At 41.6% G+C, this 20,285-nt stretch overlaps 1 protein-coding gene across 4 annotated transcripts in view; it reads left to right on the forward strand.

Annotated features, from left to right (window-relative positions):
* The window catches only part of LOC124137273 (regulatory-associated protein of mTOR-like), a 38,748-nt gene that overhangs the window by 13,654 nt on the left and 4,809 nt on the right, over positions 1-20,285 (forward strand). For 2 of the 4 annotated variants that reach the window (XR_007219956.1, XM_046503508.2), the window contains exons 15-29: positions 3,275-3,373; positions 4,310-4,402; positions 5,927-6,067; positions 7,752-7,911; positions 8,831-8,908; positions 10,807-11,042; positions 11,784-11,887; positions 12,382-12,574; positions 13,658-13,895; positions 15,622-15,739; positions 16,657-16,781; positions 16,898-17,005; positions 17,414-17,520; positions 18,926-19,056; positions 19,506-19,592. Coding sequence is in view for 3 of the 4 variants with exons in the window: in XM_046503508.2 (XP_046359464.2) it covers positions 3,275-3,373; positions 4,310-4,402; positions 5,927-6,067; positions 7,752-7,911; positions 8,831-8,908; positions 10,807-11,042; positions 11,784-11,887; positions 12,382-12,574; positions 13,658-13,895; positions 15,622-15,739; positions 16,657-16,781; positions 16,898-17,005; positions 17,414-17,520; positions 18,926-19,056; positions 19,506-19,592 (2,018 nt within the window). In the remaining variant the exon portion in view is untranslated. The remainder of the gene's footprint in view (positions 1-3,274; positions 3,374-4,309; positions 4,403-5,926; positions 6,068-7,751; positions 7,912-8,830; positions 8,909-10,806; positions 11,043-11,783; positions 11,888-12,381; positions 12,575-13,657; positions 13,896-15,621; positions 15,740-16,656; positions 16,782-16,897; positions 17,006-17,413; positions 17,521-18,925; positions 19,057-19,505; positions 19,593-20,285) is intronic. The other 2 variants (XM_046503509.2, XM_046503510.2) reach the window with 2 other exon arrangements.

The following is a 20,285-nucleotide window of genomic DNA, read 5'->3' on the forward strand; positions in this document are numbered from 1 at the left end:
AATGATGGAAGAAATACCTGCATTAGTGGACAATCAAGTCGAATGTCTGTGGAGGAACCAGATCCCAACCACCATTTGTTCGTAGATTCCTTCCTGCTAGGATGGTGCCCTCACTTCAATGAAGAAGCAACTTCAGGGATATGGTCACCAGAAGAAAACTCCTCCACATCAACTATCTCGTGTTCAAGGCCGTCATCAGAGCTATATCTCATTCGGCTCCACAGCTGAAGGACAAGTTTTTGATGATAAGAACAGACACCTCAACTGTGTTATTCTCCATAAATCTCCAAGGAACGACAAGATCTGCGGCCCTTCCGAGACAGTCTTAACCTACCGATAAAGACAAGACACATCCAAGAAGTGTCTAGCGTTCAAGCGGACACCCTATCAAGGCCATCCAAGCCATCACCAACAGTATGGATGCTCCATCCGGAAGCATTCCAACCAGTGACAAGAGACGGAGCTTGTCCATCGGTGGACCAGTTTGCAACCAGATTCAACAGACAGATAGCATCCTTTGTCTCGCCAGTGCCAGACCTGCAAGCTCGGCAGTCAACACACGATATCCTGGGAGGGACTTCGCGCTTATGTGTTCCAACCACCAGCACTGATGCCGCTGATATTACAGAACATCATCAAGGACATGAAGCCACTCCTGCTTTTGCCAACCCTAAAACTCCCAAACTAGCCAAACCTCCTTCTACATCTTCACACCAAGCAAGTTCATCAAGACCAGATCTCTACGAACTTCATGTATGGAACAAATTACATTCAACCTAACCCGAAGAGGATATTAAGCCAGAGCAGCCAAGGCAGTATCCCCAGCGCTTCACAAATCCACAAGAAGTCTATATGACAATGAATGGAAGAGTTTTGACCAGCTTGCAAGATCCAAGGGATTCACAGCAACTGAAGCTACTCTGCGACAAGTAGCAGAGTTCCTTTTGCACTTAAGAAGTACAAGGAATCTCAAGGATTCGACTTCAGGTACCTCTGTAACAGAATCAAGCTCACCAAAGTTCCAGAATTGATAGCCTTATTAAGATCACAGAGGCTTGAAGATCAACGAAAGAAAGTCAGAGCCCAAGCCTGTGGTACTTAACCAAATTACCGGCAAAGCGTATAAACCACTACAACTGGCGGATTTTCAACATCTGACCAAGAAGATGTGATTTCTACTGGCCCTAGCCACAGCAGCCAGGATGTCAGATACATGAGATTGATTTCTCCCATACAAGATTCAACAGTGGTGATCATGTATTTGCTCATCTCGGCCTGAGATGGGTTTTGATCACCAAGAATCAGCTACCTGGTCAACCAGACGGACAGTTTCATGTCCCACCACTCTCATCCATACTGGTATCAGATGCCCACCAAAGATTTATGCCAGTGTCCCGTTTGAGAGCACTAAACATTACCTGTAGAGGACAAGTTCCAGAAGGCAAAGAGTAAGAAGAGTTATCTTGGAATAATTCAGGAGAAGTTTCCAGAACAAGCAGATTATAACAGATCTTGATGGAACCCACCACCACCTTCCGTAGAATTCAAGCAATAGTATGAGTCAGGATAAGGTAAAATATGTATTGTTCAGAGTAAACATATCATTTATACTTATCCTGACTCATACGCTATAGCGCCCACCCAGCCGTCCCCTCTTCCCCTGTGTTTCCGTCGTTTGCTAAGTGAAAAGAGAGCGTGATGAGTATACCGGCTTGTCACGTGTTTCTGGTGCACAGGTGCAAACCAGGGGGTTCGTTCAGATGATCTGGGTTTTTTGACAGTTCTCCAGGAACACAGTTCAAGATGTTTCCAATACCTTTCAGAAATGAATTGAGATAAGTAATAGTATGAGTCAGAATAAGTACAGTGGTCCCTCGCTACAACGTTACCAATGGGGTCCAAATAATTGGTGGGCGTTATAGACGATGAGCCGTTTAACCGAGGCCGAGGCAGGGGAGCGCGCTCGGCCAATCTCATGATCTTTGCCTTGTCTCGCACATTGCAGTGATACAAGTTGTTTACCGTTCATAGTGTAAAAATATATATCCATTATGTTTTCGCCGTTTGTTATTATTTACATGCCTTAACTGTCACATTCAATGTGAATGTAGTCTACTTACATGAAAATATCGATCGATAATGGTAGTAACAGACGCTATGAGTGAAGAGCCAATCACAATTCATTACACAAGTACAGAGTGATTCAGTGGCATTGATTGGTCATTTTGCTTAAAATACGGAAAACGAGAGTTTTGACCAGCACTATGTGCATTCATACACATTCATGCAAATATAGATACACATTCAAGCCAGATTAATTGGTTTGATACGGTTACTTGATCTGAATCAAAAAGAATGACCGCCGTGTTGTGACAGCAACTACATGTGAGTTGACAGTGTCGCCTCAAATTGGATTGCCCACTAATTAAGAAAATAAACTTCGTTTGTGGTTCTCTTTTATATCATGCATGCGCTTCTAAGATCAAAGGATGTATAGTGTGAAAAGTTAACTAGTAGAACAATCGTATTTCCGGGACTTGCCGCGGATGTTTTCAAACAGATTATATTAGTACTCCATTCAGAGATAAACGGTTGATTATGCAATGAGAAGCGTTATGTGCAAATGAACAACGAACAACAATACAATCACGGCTGTGTAAAACTCTCAGTATTAAAAGTGTACATAAATTTTGGGAGCCATGCGATACCGCGCGTAGTAACCGAGGTAGCGCTTTGTCGAAGAGCCCAATAGCGAGGGATCACTGTATAAATGATATTTTCACAATAAAAATACATTCCCTGATATATTTGTCTGACAATTAGATCTTGTGATGGCCACCGAACTCTCAGTGTGGTAACAGAATGTGCGAACACCTTAATGGTGACATGACAAGCGAGTGATGTAACATCCAACAATATACCGTCACAGTATCTAAACAGAACCTGCGAAGATCTGGGGTAGAATAGGTCTTCAGAAACCAATGCTTGCCGTAAAAGGCGACTATGCTTGTCGTAAGAGGCCATTAACTGAATTGGGTGGTCTGACTTGGTTGATGCATGTCATCGTATTCCAATTGTGTGGACCGATGCTCATGATGTCAATCACTGGATTGTTTGCTCCAGACTTTATTATTTACAGACCACCTTCATGTAGCTTGAATATTGCTGAGTGCAGCGTTTAACAACAAACAAACAAAACAAATCTAAACAGGCTGGATTTTGACAATTAGCTGGATTATGTAACGATGATGAAGTAGTGTATGTGTTTCCCCAGGAAGCTGCCTTACAAGGGGGAGTCATATCAGTATGCCTGGAACAGCTGGGCGACCGTAATTCCACCCTCCGACAGTGGCTGGCTCTCTGTCTAGGAAAGGTGAGTCTACTTGGGACAGGTTGCCACTTGGAAGGCCGTGAATATTCTCATCTGTGGAGGGGGATCTTTCTTTTATTCCATGATACGCCGTACTCAGTTGTTGTAATTATATGTTAAATATGAAACATCTCATTGTTCCTGTGGATTATATAGTTTGATCAGAAATTATTGAGAATTTTTCATACAATTTTGGTCATCATTATTTACCATATCAAAGGTGTATGTAGAACTTATTCTGACTTTGATTCAAGGGAGACAGCTCTGCTTGTCATATTTGTTAAGGAATTGTCTCCCCTGGTAAACAAGCTAGCAGACGGCAAAGAAGACCACTGTGGAAATGGCACTTTGGGGAAAAAGAAAGATTATTTCTGAATTATACAATCAAGGAATCAGATCAGCACAGCCCTTTTTTCAGAGAGAAAAGACAATTCAGAAAGCAGCTTGGTGTATTGGAGTCAAAAAAACGCCTGAGCATAGAAAATCTTAGGCATGTAATGATTAAGAGAGAAACAGTTCATGTTTCTAAAGAGACAATAAGAAAGCATTTGTATGCAATGGATTGGCAGAAATCCCGTTGAATTCCATGACCTCTTCTTTAAACTTGTACAGCAAGAACGAGTTTAAAATGGTGTTTGAAGCATAAAAATTTCAATTTGGACAATGCTATGTTCTCAGATGAAAGTTCAGTGTGGCTATATCCAAACTGCAGACCAAAGGTACAGGAAAAACAATTTACAAAGTACAGTCCTTAATTTCATGTGTGGTTTGGTGTCTGTGGTTTGAAGGTAACATGACTGGTGCAGTGTACACTTAGTAAATCTAATAATTTATGTTCTCATTCTCAATAATGTCTGGTCAAACTATATATGCTGAAATTAATGTGGAACTAGTAATAATTTAAATTGTTTGCTAACAAACAAATAATGTTTCCTGAAGGTGTGGACTAACTTTGACAATGCGAGGTGGTGCGGCGTGAGAGATAGCGCACATGAGAAGCTCTACAAACTACTGCTGGATCCAGTACCGGAGGTAGGCTGTGCAATGGGGGTGTCTTTACAGTATGGCTATGCAGTGAAACCATGGGTATTTGATCCGTTGAATATCATTTTAGTTTCTGCATGACATTACATTGTGTGAGTATGAAGCCCATTTCTGGTGTCTCCCGCTGTGAAATCGATGGAATATTGCTAAAAGCGGCGTGAAACCCAACTCACTCACTCACTCACTCACATGTAAATGTGAGGATATACATGACGTCTAAAACCTGTGAAGGTATGTGTTAGATCAGATTAGAATTGGCCTTCAGCAGCTTGTTGTAAGAGGCCACAAATGGATTGGATTGTCAGGTTTGATGACTTGGTAGGAGCATGTCTTCATATGCCAACTGCGTGGATGGATGCTATGATGTCAATCACTGGACTGTCTGGTCCAGACTTCATTATTAACAGACCGCCGTCATATAGCTGAAATATTGCTGAATGTGGCGTTACACCATAACATGTAGAAATATTTTTTGACCTTTACAATAACCTGCCATGCTCACACATGATGCTAAAGTTCAAGTGAGTCTAGAGAAGCCTCTTTCTTCTGTCATCACCCACAGATCCCCTATGCTTGTCATCAATTAAGAATTGCCCTTCACTTTGTGTGGGTTCATTGGAGTATGAACCTTCATAGAGTGAGGGCCAAACTGTATGAACGTCGTCGCAAGAGATTTCCGAAGTTGTTAATGAACCAGTGGCGGTTACATGTGTTAGTCATCATTGATCAACTGGCCGATCATTGAAAGGTGAATAAAGTCTAGCGAGGATATTCGTGAACAATCATGCAGTCACGCTCTCTGGCATTTCTCAATGTATACTGAAATGCTGAGACCAAGAATAAAGGTTCTAAGTGATCAGAAAGAATGCTTATGCATGTTTTCGTGCTAGGAATTCCCAGGGGTTTCCCCGGGAATGTGGAAGTAGTCCGTCAGTGTTTACGTCATTTCAAGAACATAGTCTTGTGAAAAACGTATGAACGTCAAATTGTGTCGTTCATACACTTATGAACGTCAATTTCGCGGTCATGTGACCGACCTCTCGTCCAATGGAAAAGCCGTATATCATGTAAACTTCAAATTAAAAAATTATTTAGGATTGAATGTTACAATGCATGACCTGGTTAATTATCCCCTGCCACGAAGTTCCTCTTGGGAATGGGTGCTGTCTGTTCTCCACGTTTCATTTCCGGAGCAGAACTCAAAAACCATGAGACATCTGCTAACCAAACTTAGCACATAGCTAGGTCTAGTGGTAAACTGGTGCCTTAAGATATTGGGATTTTTTTTAAATTTATATTTCGAATTTCCATGGTAACGACGTTGACTTAGACTGAAAATGGCTGCAGTGCTCATTTCATGTCATATTGGCCGGGGGGGATATGAGTATTTCATGCTTGTGTTTTATGGTACCATGATGCATTGGTATCTTCACTTGGCCTGGACTGTATTTGCTGACTGCATAGTAAAACGTATTCACTCACTCACTCACTCGCACTCTCTTCTTGCCATAGGTTCGTGCAGCTGCTGTGTTTGCCCTAGGGGCATTCATAAGCAACAGGTCTGAAAGAAGTGACCATGCAATCCAGATCGACCTGGGGGTCGGGATGAGATTGGCAGAGGTGGCTTCTGATGGCAGTCCCCTGGTCAGGAAGGTAAGGAAGGCCCTCACACCTGCTTGTGTCAGTAACCATGGCAACAAGGTGGAAACACGAACCTTCTGTCACAGCCATTGTAAAAGCGATCAATTTCATCATTCAGACTCTTTTGAAGACGGTCCTGTAGCAGAAGAGAGTTTAGTGGTTGTCACTGTCTGGCAGCTTGTTCTAGGTAATACATTCAAGAGACTGCCCTGTCATGTGCTACCACCACCTCAGCATTGAGAAGCACATCTTCCGTCTGCCCGTCACACTTTGTTTCTCTAAAAAATCCTATTGTTTGAACTTTGTATCTCTATGAATTTTTGCCTTCAATTTTTGCCATGTGATGTTGTTTTGGCATTTTATTATTCAAATATTAAATATCGAGAAATGTTTGCGGAACATGGATCACAGGGGATTTCACATAAGCAGTCTTGATATGTTAATTATTAACCTATGTTCGCATATGTCAAAAATTGAAAAAAAACCAACTAAATGAACTGAATTACATTCTCAGTGTGTTACACCAGTACTTGATGTTAAATGGCCACACTGCAGTGTTACACCAGTACTTGATGTTCAATGGCCACACTGCAGTGTTACACCAGTACTTGATGTTAAATGGCCATACTGCAGTGTTACACCAGTACTTGATGTTAAATGGCCACACCGCAGTGTTACACCAGTACTTGATGTTCAATGGCCACACTGCAGTGTTACACCAGTACTTGATGTTAAATGGCCATACTGCAGTGTTACACCAGTACTTGATGTTAAATGGCCACACCGCAGTGTTACACCAGTACTTGATGTTAAATGGCCATACTGCAGTGTTACACCAGTACTTGATGTTAAATGGCCATACTGCAGTGTTACACCAGTACTTGATGTTAAATGGCCACACTGCAGTGTTACACCATTACTTGATGTTAAATGGTCACACCGCAGTGTTACACCAGTACTTGATGTTAAATGGCCACACTGCAGTGTTACACCAGTACTTGATGTTAAATGGCCATACTGCAGTGTTACACCAGTACTTGATGTTCAATGGCAACACTGCAGTGTTACACCACTACTTGATGTTAGATGGTCACACTGCAGTGTATTACACAAGTACTTGATGTTAAATGTACACAGTGCAGTGTTACACCAGTACTTGATGTTAAATGGCCACACTGCAGTGTGACACCAGTACTTGATGTTAAATGGCCACACTGCAGTGTTACCCCAGTACTTGATGTTAAATGGTCACACTGCAGTGTATTACACCAGTACTTGATGTTAAATGGTCACACTGCAGTGTTACACAAGTCCTTGATGTTAAATGGTCACACTGCAGTGTATTACACCAGTACTTGATGTTAAATGTACACAGTGCAGTGTTACACCAGTACTTGATGTTAAATGGCCACACTGCAGTGTGACACCAGTACTTGATGTTGAATGGCCACACTGCAGTGTTACACCAGTACTTGATGTTAAATGGCCACACTGCAGTGTTACCCCAGTACTTGATGTTAGATGGTCACACTGCAGTGTATTACACCAGTACTTGATGTTAAATGGCCACACTGCAGTGTTACACCAGTACTTGATGTTAAATGGCCACACTGCAGTGTTACCCCAGTACTTGATGTTAGACGGGTCTGGTCCCCCCTGGATTGACTGTGTATATATGTGTGGCTGTGGCTTGCAGGAGTTGGCTGTGGCTTTTGGTGGTCTAGTGGTGCAGTTTGAAGGGCAGTTCGCTGCTGTAGCCTCTCAGATGTTGGAGGAGGAGAAGCTGAAGGATCGCAACACGCCGATCGTGTCAGCCGAGGCCCCCGGTGGGTGGAATGTTGTCACCCCTGGCACTGGTATGCATTCCTTCACAGATACTCTGCTCAAAGTCACCACAACCAGTACGCCAAAAAAGTACTCATTATCTGACGGATCCCATTTGTTTTATAATTGTCATTTCTTTTTAAATTCATGCTAACTACTTGTCTCGTATCTCAGTAAATGTTTCTGCAAAAGTAGCTAAATTTATTTTTGTCAGTGTTACAACCCACATTTGGAGAACGAAACAAGTTCTGAGCATATTTTTGACACTTGATAAAGTTGAACGAACACTTTGCTATTCAATGTAAACCGAAGTATCTTTGAATTGTGAGTTGTCAAGCGCAATCAGTTTGGATTAAATGAATTCAATGCTTCAAGATTCTTTCTATTTTGAGCTTAGTATTTGTATTCCCATCTCTAACCTTTCCAGAAACCTGCCACCATTACACAATGTTAGCATGTAATAACCAAACTGGTGTTTGTTGGGATGGGGAGCATGTCTGCATCCGTTGGCTTTAGTTGATGAACATCATATAGCTTGAAGTTTAGTTTGGTAGGTTTCACTAACGTAGCGATGTAGAGTCACATGTTTGTGATAGTAAGTACATTAATACATGAATGTAGTGCATAGACTCTTTTTTATTTAATCTAATTCATTACTGAAGCGTAAAACAGTGCTTATTTTCATTTATGCTTTATGTGTTCTTCATCAATCATCTGCTTGGTTGGAGTAAACATGTAACTATTGATGTTTGAATTATTAGTTAATATTAATCATAATGTCATGAATGTTGGAACATATGTAACATCATGGAACTGAATTAAATACAGATATTGTCTTGAATATATATTTGTGAGTGAAATTACAGTCAGCACCCATCCAATACATCCTTGACCTACCAGCCTTATGACCTTCACCTTAAGGTTCCATATGACCTTCACCTTGTATTCCAGATGGCTTGCTCTCTCCTATGAGTGCAGCTGGCATCCGGCGCAGTGCTTCTCGCGGTAGCCTGAAGGGCATGCTATCCTGTAAGATATTCCTCCCACTTGCACTATGGGAACCTTTTCCTCTGCCTTTCACTCCGCTTTCACTAGATGTCTACCCATTTAACTAAGTGTGACTACAAATTGTTACTTAACACCCTCAAGGGGGGTACTCAAGCAGCCGGAGTAATTTTTATATAAACAATATTTGATGAAATGTTGCGATGTAAGTGATGTTGGAAGTCAACACAGGATGAAGGTCCAAAGCAGTTTGTGTGAGCTGACAATATTTATTCATCAGGGTTTGAGATTGGGTCATTTTTCTAGGTCAATGACTGATTGTCATCCAAAATGTCCTATAGGTATTTTTCAAATTTGCTGGAGGTATTGAAGAATTTCCTTTCAAAAGTTAAAATGTCAAAATCCCTGTGTATGTTGGACAGATAGTTCTCCAGAAAGAAGTCATGCATATTTCTAATGATGTAACAGCAATGGGGCGAGACTTGATACATAAAGGATGATGCTATTGACGGCATGTTGTGATTTCTAAGTGATGTCATGGGGCTGCTAATTACAAGAACAACTACCCTACAATGTTGTAATTGACAATTCAGTAAAATTCAGTGGTGAAAATGTCAAAAACATATAATGCTTTGTCTTTTTATCCTTGTACGTGTTTAGGTATTTATATGAATTTATGATTAGATGCTGAATTGGCTTTTTTGAAATGACAGTGTTGGAACCAGGGTAGCTCAGTGGTCTCTGGAACAGCATTTAGTGCCTTACTTAGTCGGGATCTGCTGGCAGTAGGTTTGAATCCCATAGATTCAATATGGCTGCCAGTTGCCATCTTTGATTTTCAAAAGGAAATGTTAAAAAATCTTCAAGACTTTTAAACCGCCAGAGGTCTGATGTTTGGTTGGTGAGATTGTCACCATATGCAGTTGCAAGTTTGTGCAAGGCATCTTGATTGGAAATCAGATAGGGCTGCCTGTGGCCATATTGGAAAAAGCAGAAATTTGCCTAAACATCTTAACCTCAGATACCACTGGACCAATGAAGCTGAAACTTTACATGCTTTATATGACACCTAGATTAGTACAATCTGATTTTCAAGATGGTCATCACGGAAGTCATTTTCATTAAAAATGTAATGAAATTTTTACCTATATTTGACCTTTGAAACTTGTTATAGGCTTTACTCAATCTTTTTGTTCAGAATGTAATGAAATGTTGTATAAGTGTAGTGAGCAGTGGGGCTCAACTCATATGTTCCTTTGTTCATTATATTTTTATATTTTGACCTATTTGACTTTACTACTAAATGATCTCAAAATGCATTTCCTAGCACAGTAAACATCATCTTCTCAGATACCACTGGACCAATGAAGCTAAAGCTTCACATGCTATTTTCCACCAATGATGACACCTGGATTTGTTCAAGAGGTTCAAATCAAATACTCAATATGGCCGCCATGACAGCCATATTGAGAAAGCTGTTCATGGTAAAAAGAATTCAAACTGATCAAATTTGGTACATGCGTAGTTAGTAGTGGGGCTCAACATTGATTGCTTTTTGCCTCAATATGTGAAGTTTTGCCTTGATTTGACCTTTCTTTTTTGACTATGCTTTTAATTTTTTTAATTTTTAATGCATATTTGGATCTGTAAACATTTTTTCTGAAGTTGCCAGACTAAGGAAATTATACTTTGGCATGTATGTTTCTTCTCATGATTGCATCATAGTTTCTTCAAGTCATTAGGATTTTAGTTTTGGTCATCTGTGTTTGTTGTCATTTTATCATGTTGTCTACATATCTAGGTGAGCCACGTTGACGTAGCTCTATGTTTCCTTCATTTACCTGACAACACAATATACTGATATGCTGTTGGAATGAGGCACACACTTCACTTGTTAGACTATGGCCCTCCTGATGTTGTAGCCACTCCCACCACCGTGACGTCCCTACAGAGCTACCCCAGCAGTAGCTCTACCAGCGTGGAGAGTGCCGGCAGCCATGACGGTCTGCGGAGAGACTCCTCGTCATCCTCCCTCAGTGGCCTGGCCTTCAAGAACGTGCACATGTGTGTGTGGCGCTCGCTGCTGCTGCTGGCCATGGACCCGCACACAGAGGTGGCCGACATGGCCAAGAAGATTGTCAACTCTGTCAGACTCAGGGTCAGTCTAGTCTTTAACATTCAACAAACTCTGTTCCACTGTTAGCTTACCTGAGTGATAAGTTGTTTTTACCAGATTAGGGAATAAACCTTTGTCTAAAAGGATACTCTGTCATATGTTTATGTTAATGTGTTATCTGGGGGCATGGGTGGCCCAGTCGCTGTGCAGAGTTGCGTCCCTTGGACACACAAGAAACCTATGATTGTGGGTTCGAATCCTGGTTCACCCCGATTATGTTTCCAGGTTTGTCAGCACCATACCCGTGCTCATGGGTTTTCACCAAAGTGGTAAACGTCTGAGACCTGCATCGCTTCGGGCTTTCCTCCCACATTAAGCTGACACACCGCGATATAACTGGAATAATGTTAAAAGCAGCGTTAAACCCAACTCACTCACTCACTCACTAATGTGCTATCTTGCTCCATAAATTGATAATGTGCACATTTACATAGTTCTCTGAATTTCTAACATGCAGCGACCTTCAATTTATTATGTTATACATCGCTATGAGACTTCGTAGCCAGGTTACATTCCATAAGTTTAGGAATGTTGCCTACCCCATCCATTTAGCATGCCTGTAAAATGGGAATTTTTTGCCATTAATGTTTAGAATTTTAGTTATGATTCTCGGTGTCAAAGGGCTTACATTCTGTCAATATGACACTCATATACACTACAGTTTCAGTTGTGCATCGATTGTTGAAGTATGTCTTGTGTAGTATGCTTGTTCTGCCCTGTCAGGCATCGCTGTGTGCCAAGCCCAAGATGGTGATTCAGAACAGTCAGATGTCTCACTCCGCTCCCTGCAGCCCCTCAAACAAACCACCAGCCAACATGATGATTGGGTATGTATGTCATTGCAGAGTTACATCCCTTGTGTGCTGATCACGTTGGTCATTAGAATTAAACGGCACTTGAAACATTATCGATTGTGTTGGTCATTCCTTCACACTCAGATGAGGGATCCCTGGATATTACCAGTACTGACAACAATTGGAAGGAGTGTTGAACCCCTACTCAGTTACCCAGAAAGATCGCCTCTGTGGTCTAGTGGTAGAGCAACCACCCAGAGAGCGGAAGGTCCAGGGTTCGATACCCGCCGCGTCATACCAAATGATGTTAAAAGATGGCACTTGATGTTGCCCTGTCTGGCACTCAGCATTAAGGGGCTAAAACAAGGTCGGTCAGCTCAGAGTCAGTATACTGTGTCTGAGTCAGGTATTCCGTGTGAGAATCATAGCAGTTGAGTTTTGAACTTGCTGTCATATAGCTTGAATATTGCTGAGTGCGGCGTTAAACAACAAACAAAGCTGTTCATAGCTGCTTTTGTCTGACCCAGAACACCTCCCCAGAATCTGGACATGATAAACAGTGTGGATGAAGTTCGGAACAGAGACAACCAGTCCCCTGGGCGGACCAGCATGCTCGTTACCCCGGTCCGAGGCTCCGGGCAGGGCGCACAGCCCCCCCACCAACCATACTCCATGCAGTTCTCGCGACACAGGAAGATATTCGATAAAGGCCCAACACCAGTGAGTTACGTGTTCTTTCAGCTACAAAAATTTTAAGAGATATTTGATATGGAATGATGTCTTGAAACAGTTTTTCATACTTATCATCATATTATAGCTAAAATGGATAGAATTATCATTAAACCGCCCGCACGTTATCAAAAATGAGCGGGCCACTGTAACTTGATAATGCCCTCATATTGCTTGACGACGGGCCATTATCAAGCCCGTTGTTAGGTGACGTCATAGGGTAGAGAAAATGACGTCACATATTATAGTGACTTCATCTGGTTTGTTCAATGACGTTTCCATATTTGTAAAATGTGGTCAGTGACATTCGTGTTGATTGCAGTAAGTGTTTCAAAACCGATGTTGTTTCTTTTTATTTGATAACAAATTCCATCCATTTTAGCTATAATAACGGTAACGCTCTTTTTCAGGGCATTATCATTTGCAGAAGCCCTCGGTCTTTTCAACTGCCCTCCTTCGTCGGGCAGTTAATAGAAAACCTCGGGCTTCTGCAAATGATAATGCCCTGAAAAATAGCGTTACCCTTCTATTATAATAGCTGCACCATATGGATTAGACTGTGTGTGATGGTGAAAGGTACTTAGGTGTTATTAATGTGAGACTGTGTGGACCTCTGCATCCTTATGTTTATGTATGGACCCAGCATACAACATGGCAGCAAGGGACCATCCAGAGTAATATACACTTCAGCATGTAGAAATCAGGATCTTCATGTACAATCATTGTCAATCACAGTCGAACACTTCAGCTCCTGAAAAATACGTACTGCAATGCAGATACCTGTACCGTGAAGATCCGGGTTAGAATAGGTCTTCATGAAACCATGCTTGCCGTAAAAGGCGACTATGCTTGTCGTAACAGGATCGAGTGGTCAGGCTGGCTGACTTGGTTGATGCATGTCATCTATCCCAATTGCATGGATCGATGCTCATGACGTCAATCACTGGATCGTCAGATCCAGCCTCAATTATTTACAGACCGCAGTCATATAGCTGGAGTATTGCAAACAAACAAAACAAAACCTGTACCGCAATCTTATGATGTCATGTGTGAAAGGATGCTATGATGCTGTAGATTGAGGAGAAGGAGGAGGAAGTTCCTACCATCACCACCACCACCGCCGCCAGTCCGCCGAACTTGGGCGCTGTTTCCACCGAGTTTTTCCAGTGGAGTTTTCGTCACTTCGCACAGCCGGTTCACAGAATGAGGGAGATGAGTGACCCGGAGAGTGGGCTGCACCACCAGCGGGAGTTCCGCTTCCTGCGCAACTCGCATGTCCGCAGAGACGCACGCGAAGACCAGAACAGAGCTGGTTAGTCCCTTGATTTCATCTCACATGTTATTTACATGGCAATAATCACTGGTTATTTAGAAGTTATAAACTCTATTTTCATTAATATGTTTGTTTTTTCAATACAGTAAACTATGTTTATGACGAACAACTAACGAACTGACCTATATAAAGAACTGTTTTTTATGTCCCGGACATTTACTGTATGTTTTAGCTGAAATGCTAATAACAAACTACGTTTATAACGGAAAAAAATTAGTGGTCCCTTTGAGTTAGTTATAAGGTACTTTACTGTGTTTGTCAAAGTTTAGTATTCCTATATGAAATCGGGTATGGATTTAATAAATTCACAAATGATTGTGTTGTGAACAACTGTTATGTGTTATCACTATTTAGAAGTAATTTGGAACTATGGTGTATATACAGACTCCACAGACACCAGTCGGTTTTGGTGACCTTGACCCTATTTTCAAGGTCACAGCAGGCAAATCTGCTTTTGGAGTTGGAAAACGGTTTTGCCGCGATATCTCAAGAACTAAACACTGGATTGTCTTCATATTTGGAACTATGGTGTATATACAGACTCCGCAGACACCAGTCGGTTTTGGTGACCTTGACCCCATTTTCAAGGTCACAGCAGGCAAATCTGCTTTTGGAGTTGGAAAACGGTTTTGCCGCGATATCTCAAGAACTAAACACTGGATTGTCTTCATATTTGGCACTATGGTGTATATACAGACTCCGCAGACACCAGTCGGTTTTGGTGACCTTGACCCCATTTTCAAGGTCACAGCAGGCAAATCTGCTTTTGGAGTTGGAAAACGGTGTTGCCGCGATATCTCAAGAACTGTTCGCTGGATTGTCTTCATATTTGGAACTATGGCGTATATACAGACACCGCAGACACCAGTCGGTTTTGGTGACCTTGACCCCATTTTCAAGGTCACAGCAGGCAAATCTGTTTTTGGAGTTGGAAAACGGTGTTGCCGCAATATCTCAAGAACTAATCGCTGGATTGTCTTCATATTTGGTACTATGGTGTATATACAGACTCCGCAGACACCAGTCGATTTTGGTAACCGTAACTTAATTTTCAAGGTAACAGCAGGGAAATCTGTTATTTGATTTGCAGGAATTTGGGTAATTATTTCTAATGGTACGACAAATAGTTCCATGGAGGTATCTAACACAGAATATAATATTATTCAAAAGGAATAAAATATTTGGAGAGAAAAAACACATATCGCATAAGGTGGCGGGGGACATTTCGTCACTTTGTGACAATTACTTGTTCAGGTTTGCCCCTGTAGTATTTGAATATTGGGACCTTCTCAGACATTAAAGATTAGGTTTATATATATTTGATATGATGACAAGGAGCCCTTGGCTTTCCTGCTTAATTTGTTATGGTGTGAATAATACTTAATACATACCCTGTGAGGATGCCGGGTTAGAACTCCTCCCCAGCCACCTGTGCCTGTCCTAAGAATCGACTTATTTGATTGGGAGGACCTACTCAGTGACTTGGACAGTGGAGTGTCATCTTACCACAACAGCTTGGATTGCTGCTTACAATATCGATCAGTGGATTGTTTAGCCGGAACTCAATTATTTACAGGCAGATGTCAGATAGCTGGACTATGGAGTTAAACAACAAGGAAACAAAAATAATTATATGATTATTCATAGTAACACCAATAGTATAGTTTACAATGTACAACCAAGTTGATGTGATGTATATCTCCAGGTTTTAGTCGACTGGATGACCAGATCTTTGTGAACCGTAACCAGTTCCCTCCGTCGGTGGTCAAGTTCCACCCTTACAAGTCTCACATAGCCGTGGCAGACAAGGAGTCTGGTGTCAGGTCAGTAAGGTCACTCGCACACTACATTCATGACGAGTTTGCATGGGGAAAGAGCAGCAAAGGTTGCCTGTGTCTTATGCTTGAATAAGATGGGGATCTGTTTTTTCCCCAGTATGAGACCAGTTCCCCATTCCACAAAGCGATCTTAGTGCTGATACTTTAACATGGGCTTATGATAGTCGTAGTGCTAAGATCACTTTGTGGAACGGGGCCCTGGGTGGCTGTGTGACATTGTTCCTGAATGGAGTGGATTATACCTTCAGCTCAGACAACTATTTTGTTTGTTCAAGACTCCATTATTCAAGTGATATTGTAGTGTAAAACAGCATTTCCCTACTTACTCTCATTATCCCTACATTTTGAATAAACGGGGATCAGTTTGTCTGTCTGTTTATCTGTCCTCCATCCATTTTCTGTTTCTAGAACAGAACTCCTCAACTGTTGAATATTTCTTGTTGAAACTATGAACCTATGCAGATCAGCCTGGTGGTGAACTGGTGCCTTTTAATGATTTAGGGTTTTGACAAATAATGAACAGTATTATTTCTTTCTTCAGTGAACTGAACGTATCTAATGGCAATACAGAGTAGCTGGTAGGTGATTTACAGAGTAGCTGGAGGGTGATTTACAGAGTAGCTGGAGGGTGATTCACAGAGTAGCTGTACAGTGATTTACGGAGTAGCTGGAGGGTGATTTACAGAGTAGCTGTACAGTGATTTACGGAGTAGCTGTATGGTGATTTACAGAGTAGCTGAAGGTTGATTTACGGAGTAGCTGTACGGTGATTTACAGAGTAGCTGTACGGTGATTTACAGAGTAGCTGGAGAGTGCTTACAGAGTAGCTGGAGGGTGTTTTACCGTGTAGCTGGAGGGTGACTGTTTGGTAAGCTTAGCTCACTGTTTGTATCGTCTTTCAGCATCTGGAACTGGGAGCAGGGCACTAGACTCAGCTACATCATCAATGACAATCCGAAGTCCACCCGCATCACCGCCATGGACTATATCAATGCTCATGACAAAGCATTGCTGATGTGTGGATCAGGTAATGCCGACTAGGTCCTATTTTCTTCTGTCCCTTAAATGAAAGCATCATATATGTTTTTGGTGAACCCTTTGCTCCGTATGTGGAATTTGTGTATATTGCGGATTATTTTACAGATGATGGTGCAGTGAGAATCTGGCGGAAGTATATGGTTGATGATGGCAAAGGGAAGGAACTGGTGACAGCTTTTCAGGCACTGTCTGATATGTTGCCGCTATCTAGAGGCAAGTTCTGCACCTTAATTCCTTCTCTGTTGTATTGGTCGTGTTGGGGGCACGGGTAGCCCAGATGTCTAAGTGCCACAATTTGGTATGCGGGTTTAAGTCCCTCTGTTGTGTCAGATTCGCCCTGTTTATGTTTCTAGGTTTGTCATATGTGTTTACCAATGTGGTAACAGTCTTTACCTGTATCACTTCAGGCTTACCTCCCACTCATGCTTATACACCTTGATATAGCATCCACTCCACTCCACTCCACTCCACTCCACTCCACTCCACTCCGCTCCGCTCCACTCCGCTCCACTCCTATACAGACCCTGACTATTCTCAACTAGACCCTCCCTTTGAGCCCAAGAATGCTGTGTTGAGAAAGCTTGATGCCACAATGACCCTCTCTTTCTGTCTTGTGTACAGGTTCAGGGCTGGTGTGTGAGTGGGAGCAGGACTCCGGGATGCTGCTGGCTTCAGGGGATGTCAGAGTCATTCGACTCTGGGACACGCAGAAAGAGATGAAGTTACAGGTACAGGTGTTGAGACTTCCTGTAGGCTTGGATCCATCAGCTTACCAGCAACTCAAACCATCATAGACAAACCCCACGGGGATGCCCGGGAGTAGTTGGTTGCCAGTACCAGATAGCGTGTTGATAGAGCCTAGATGAGATTGGGTGGTCATCGTTTCAGATTGTGTGTCATCATGTGCAGGTTACAAAGCTTGTTGATAAAGCCTGGACAAGACTAGGTGGTCAGGCTTTCAGATTGTGTTATCATTTTCAGTGATAAAGCTTGTTGCTCATGCATTCAGTCTTGTCAGGCCCCGTCTTGAGTATTACAGACTGCTCCTATTAAGCTTGAATATTACTAGTATGTTATAAAGCATTATGTACTGGTTAAGCATTATGTACTGGTTAAGCATTATGTAATGGTTAAGCATTATGTACTGGTTAAGCATTATGTAATGGTTAAGCATTATGTACAGGTTAAGCATTATGTACTGGTTAAGCATTATGTAATGGCTAAGCATTATTTACTGGTTAAGCTTTATGTAATGGTTAAGCATTATGTACAGGTTAAGCATTATGTACAGGTTAAGCATTATGTAATGGTTAAGCATTATGTACTGGCTAAGCATTATTTACTGGTTAAGCTTTATGTACTGGTTAAGCATTATGTACGGGTTAAACATTATGTACTGGTTAAGCATTATGTACTGGTTAAACATTATGTACAGGTTAAGCATTATGTACTGGTTAAGCTTTATGTACTGGTTAAGCATTATGTACAGGTTAAGCATTATGTACTGGTTAAGCATTATGTACTGGTTAAGCATTATGTACTGGTTAAGCATTGGGGATATTTCTGGTAGTGAACATCACTTAAGATTTGGCTTAAATGCAGATTGAATGGTCATAATGTGTTGCCTTATACCGGGGTGATTTGGATTAACCACATGTCTGTCTGCTCCATTATCTACGAGTTGTTGTGACTTAAGTGAATTATTGCTGACTGTATGTAAAATAAAGGGAACATACAGTTCTACTCAATGGAAGTTAAAGAACACCCATTTTTTTCATGTGACAATAGACCTACTCTATTGTGCCTGAAGGATGTTGCAACACACATCCTCCCAGTTGTGGGTGTTCTGTAAATCTGATATGAGTAGCATATACAGTGTATTACAGGTTGAGCCAACACTGAACACACCCAGACAGTAGGGTCTTAATATAAAGTCAATTTGGAGAGATGATCTTAAAAACTGACATTTGCTTTTTTCTCAAATGTGATCTAAAAATGTGTTACTTTGTAGCTGCTGATGAAGCTACAGGTATTATTACCGTAGACATGAACTGGAGCTGTTCACACTGTTGCTTCCAGCATGTCTCGTAAGGTGGTGTAGAAATATGACCTATCAATGATGCTGTTTTGCAGGATATTCCAACCAGCGCCGACAGTTGTGTGACGAGTCTGGCGTGCGACTCTATGGGCAGATCACTGCTGATTGCTGGCTGTGGAGACGGGACTGTTCGCCTCTTTGACAGGAGACTTGCTCCCACGGAGTGGTGAGATTACACATATAAAATATACAGCTCAACTTTTGATAGGGATATTCTGAGTGCCTGGGTGGGACTGGATGTTTTCAAGTTTTGGGTGTACATATAGGATGCGATTTTGGCATGGAACTCCCTACCAAATTTTGAGTAGTATGTGTTTATCAAGACCATGTAACAGGGCAGAGGAAAATATGTAGCGTTTCTCACTGCATACTGTTATTTCATAGTCCTACGTGAAGAAAATATTGTCCACTGTAATTTGAGCCAATTCATTAGAGTGTAGGCGCTATGCCAGTGGCGATGTGGTAGTGTCACCTCTATGCCAGTGGCGATGTGGTAGTGCCACCGCTATGCCAGTGACGATGTGGTAGTGTCACCTCTATGCCAGTGATGATGTGGTAGTGTAGCCGCTGTGCCAGTGATGATGTAGTAGTGTCATCCCTCATTCCTGCTTCCAGCCGAGTGATGACCCTGAAGGAACACTCCGGCTGGGTGGTCAACGTACACCTACAGAAGGGAACAGAAGGAAAGATCATCAGTGCCAGGTAGGAAGCTGTGTCCTTCAACAGTTGCTCAGCAACACTTGGTCTGCTGCAGTCACATTAACGTAATCCTGTCAATCTTCACAAAATTTCAAATATGGCTGTGAACAGCTAGAGAATTTAGGATCATGGACCACCCTCTGGAAATCAGCCGATGACAATGATAGAAAATTCTGTTTGTCAAGGCATATAATGCCATCAAGGTATATAAAGCTACCAAGGTATATAAAGTTACCAAGGTATATAAAGCTATCAAGGTATTTAAAGCTGCCAAGGTATATAAAGTTACCAAGGTATATAAAGCTATCAAGGTATATAAAGTTACCAAGGTATATAAAGCTATCAAGGTATATAAAGCTGCCAAGGTATATAAAGTTACAAAGGTATATAAAGCTATCAAGGTATTTAAAGCTGCCAAGGTATATAAAGTTACCAAGGTATATAAAGCTATCAAGGTATATAAAGTTACCAAGGTATATAAAGCTATCAAGGTATATAAAGCTGCCAAGGTATATAAAGTTACCAAGGTATATAAAGCTATCAAGGTATATAAAGTTACCAAGGTATATAAAGCTATCCAGGTATTTAGAGCTATCAAGGTATATAAAGTTATCAAGGTATTTAAAGCTACCAAGGTATATAAAGTTACCAAGGTATATAAAGCTATCAAGGTATTTAAAGCTATCAAGGTATATA

Source organism: Haliotis rufescens, unplaced genomic scaffold (genome assembly GCF_023055435.1).
Source record: "Haliotis rufescens isolate VD_foot unplaced genomic scaffold, xgHalRufe1.0.p SCAF_11, whole genome shotgun sequence".
NCBI classification, from domain to species: domain Eukaryota; kingdom Metazoa; phylum Mollusca; class Gastropoda; order Lepetellida; family Haliotidae; genus Haliotis; species Haliotis rufescens.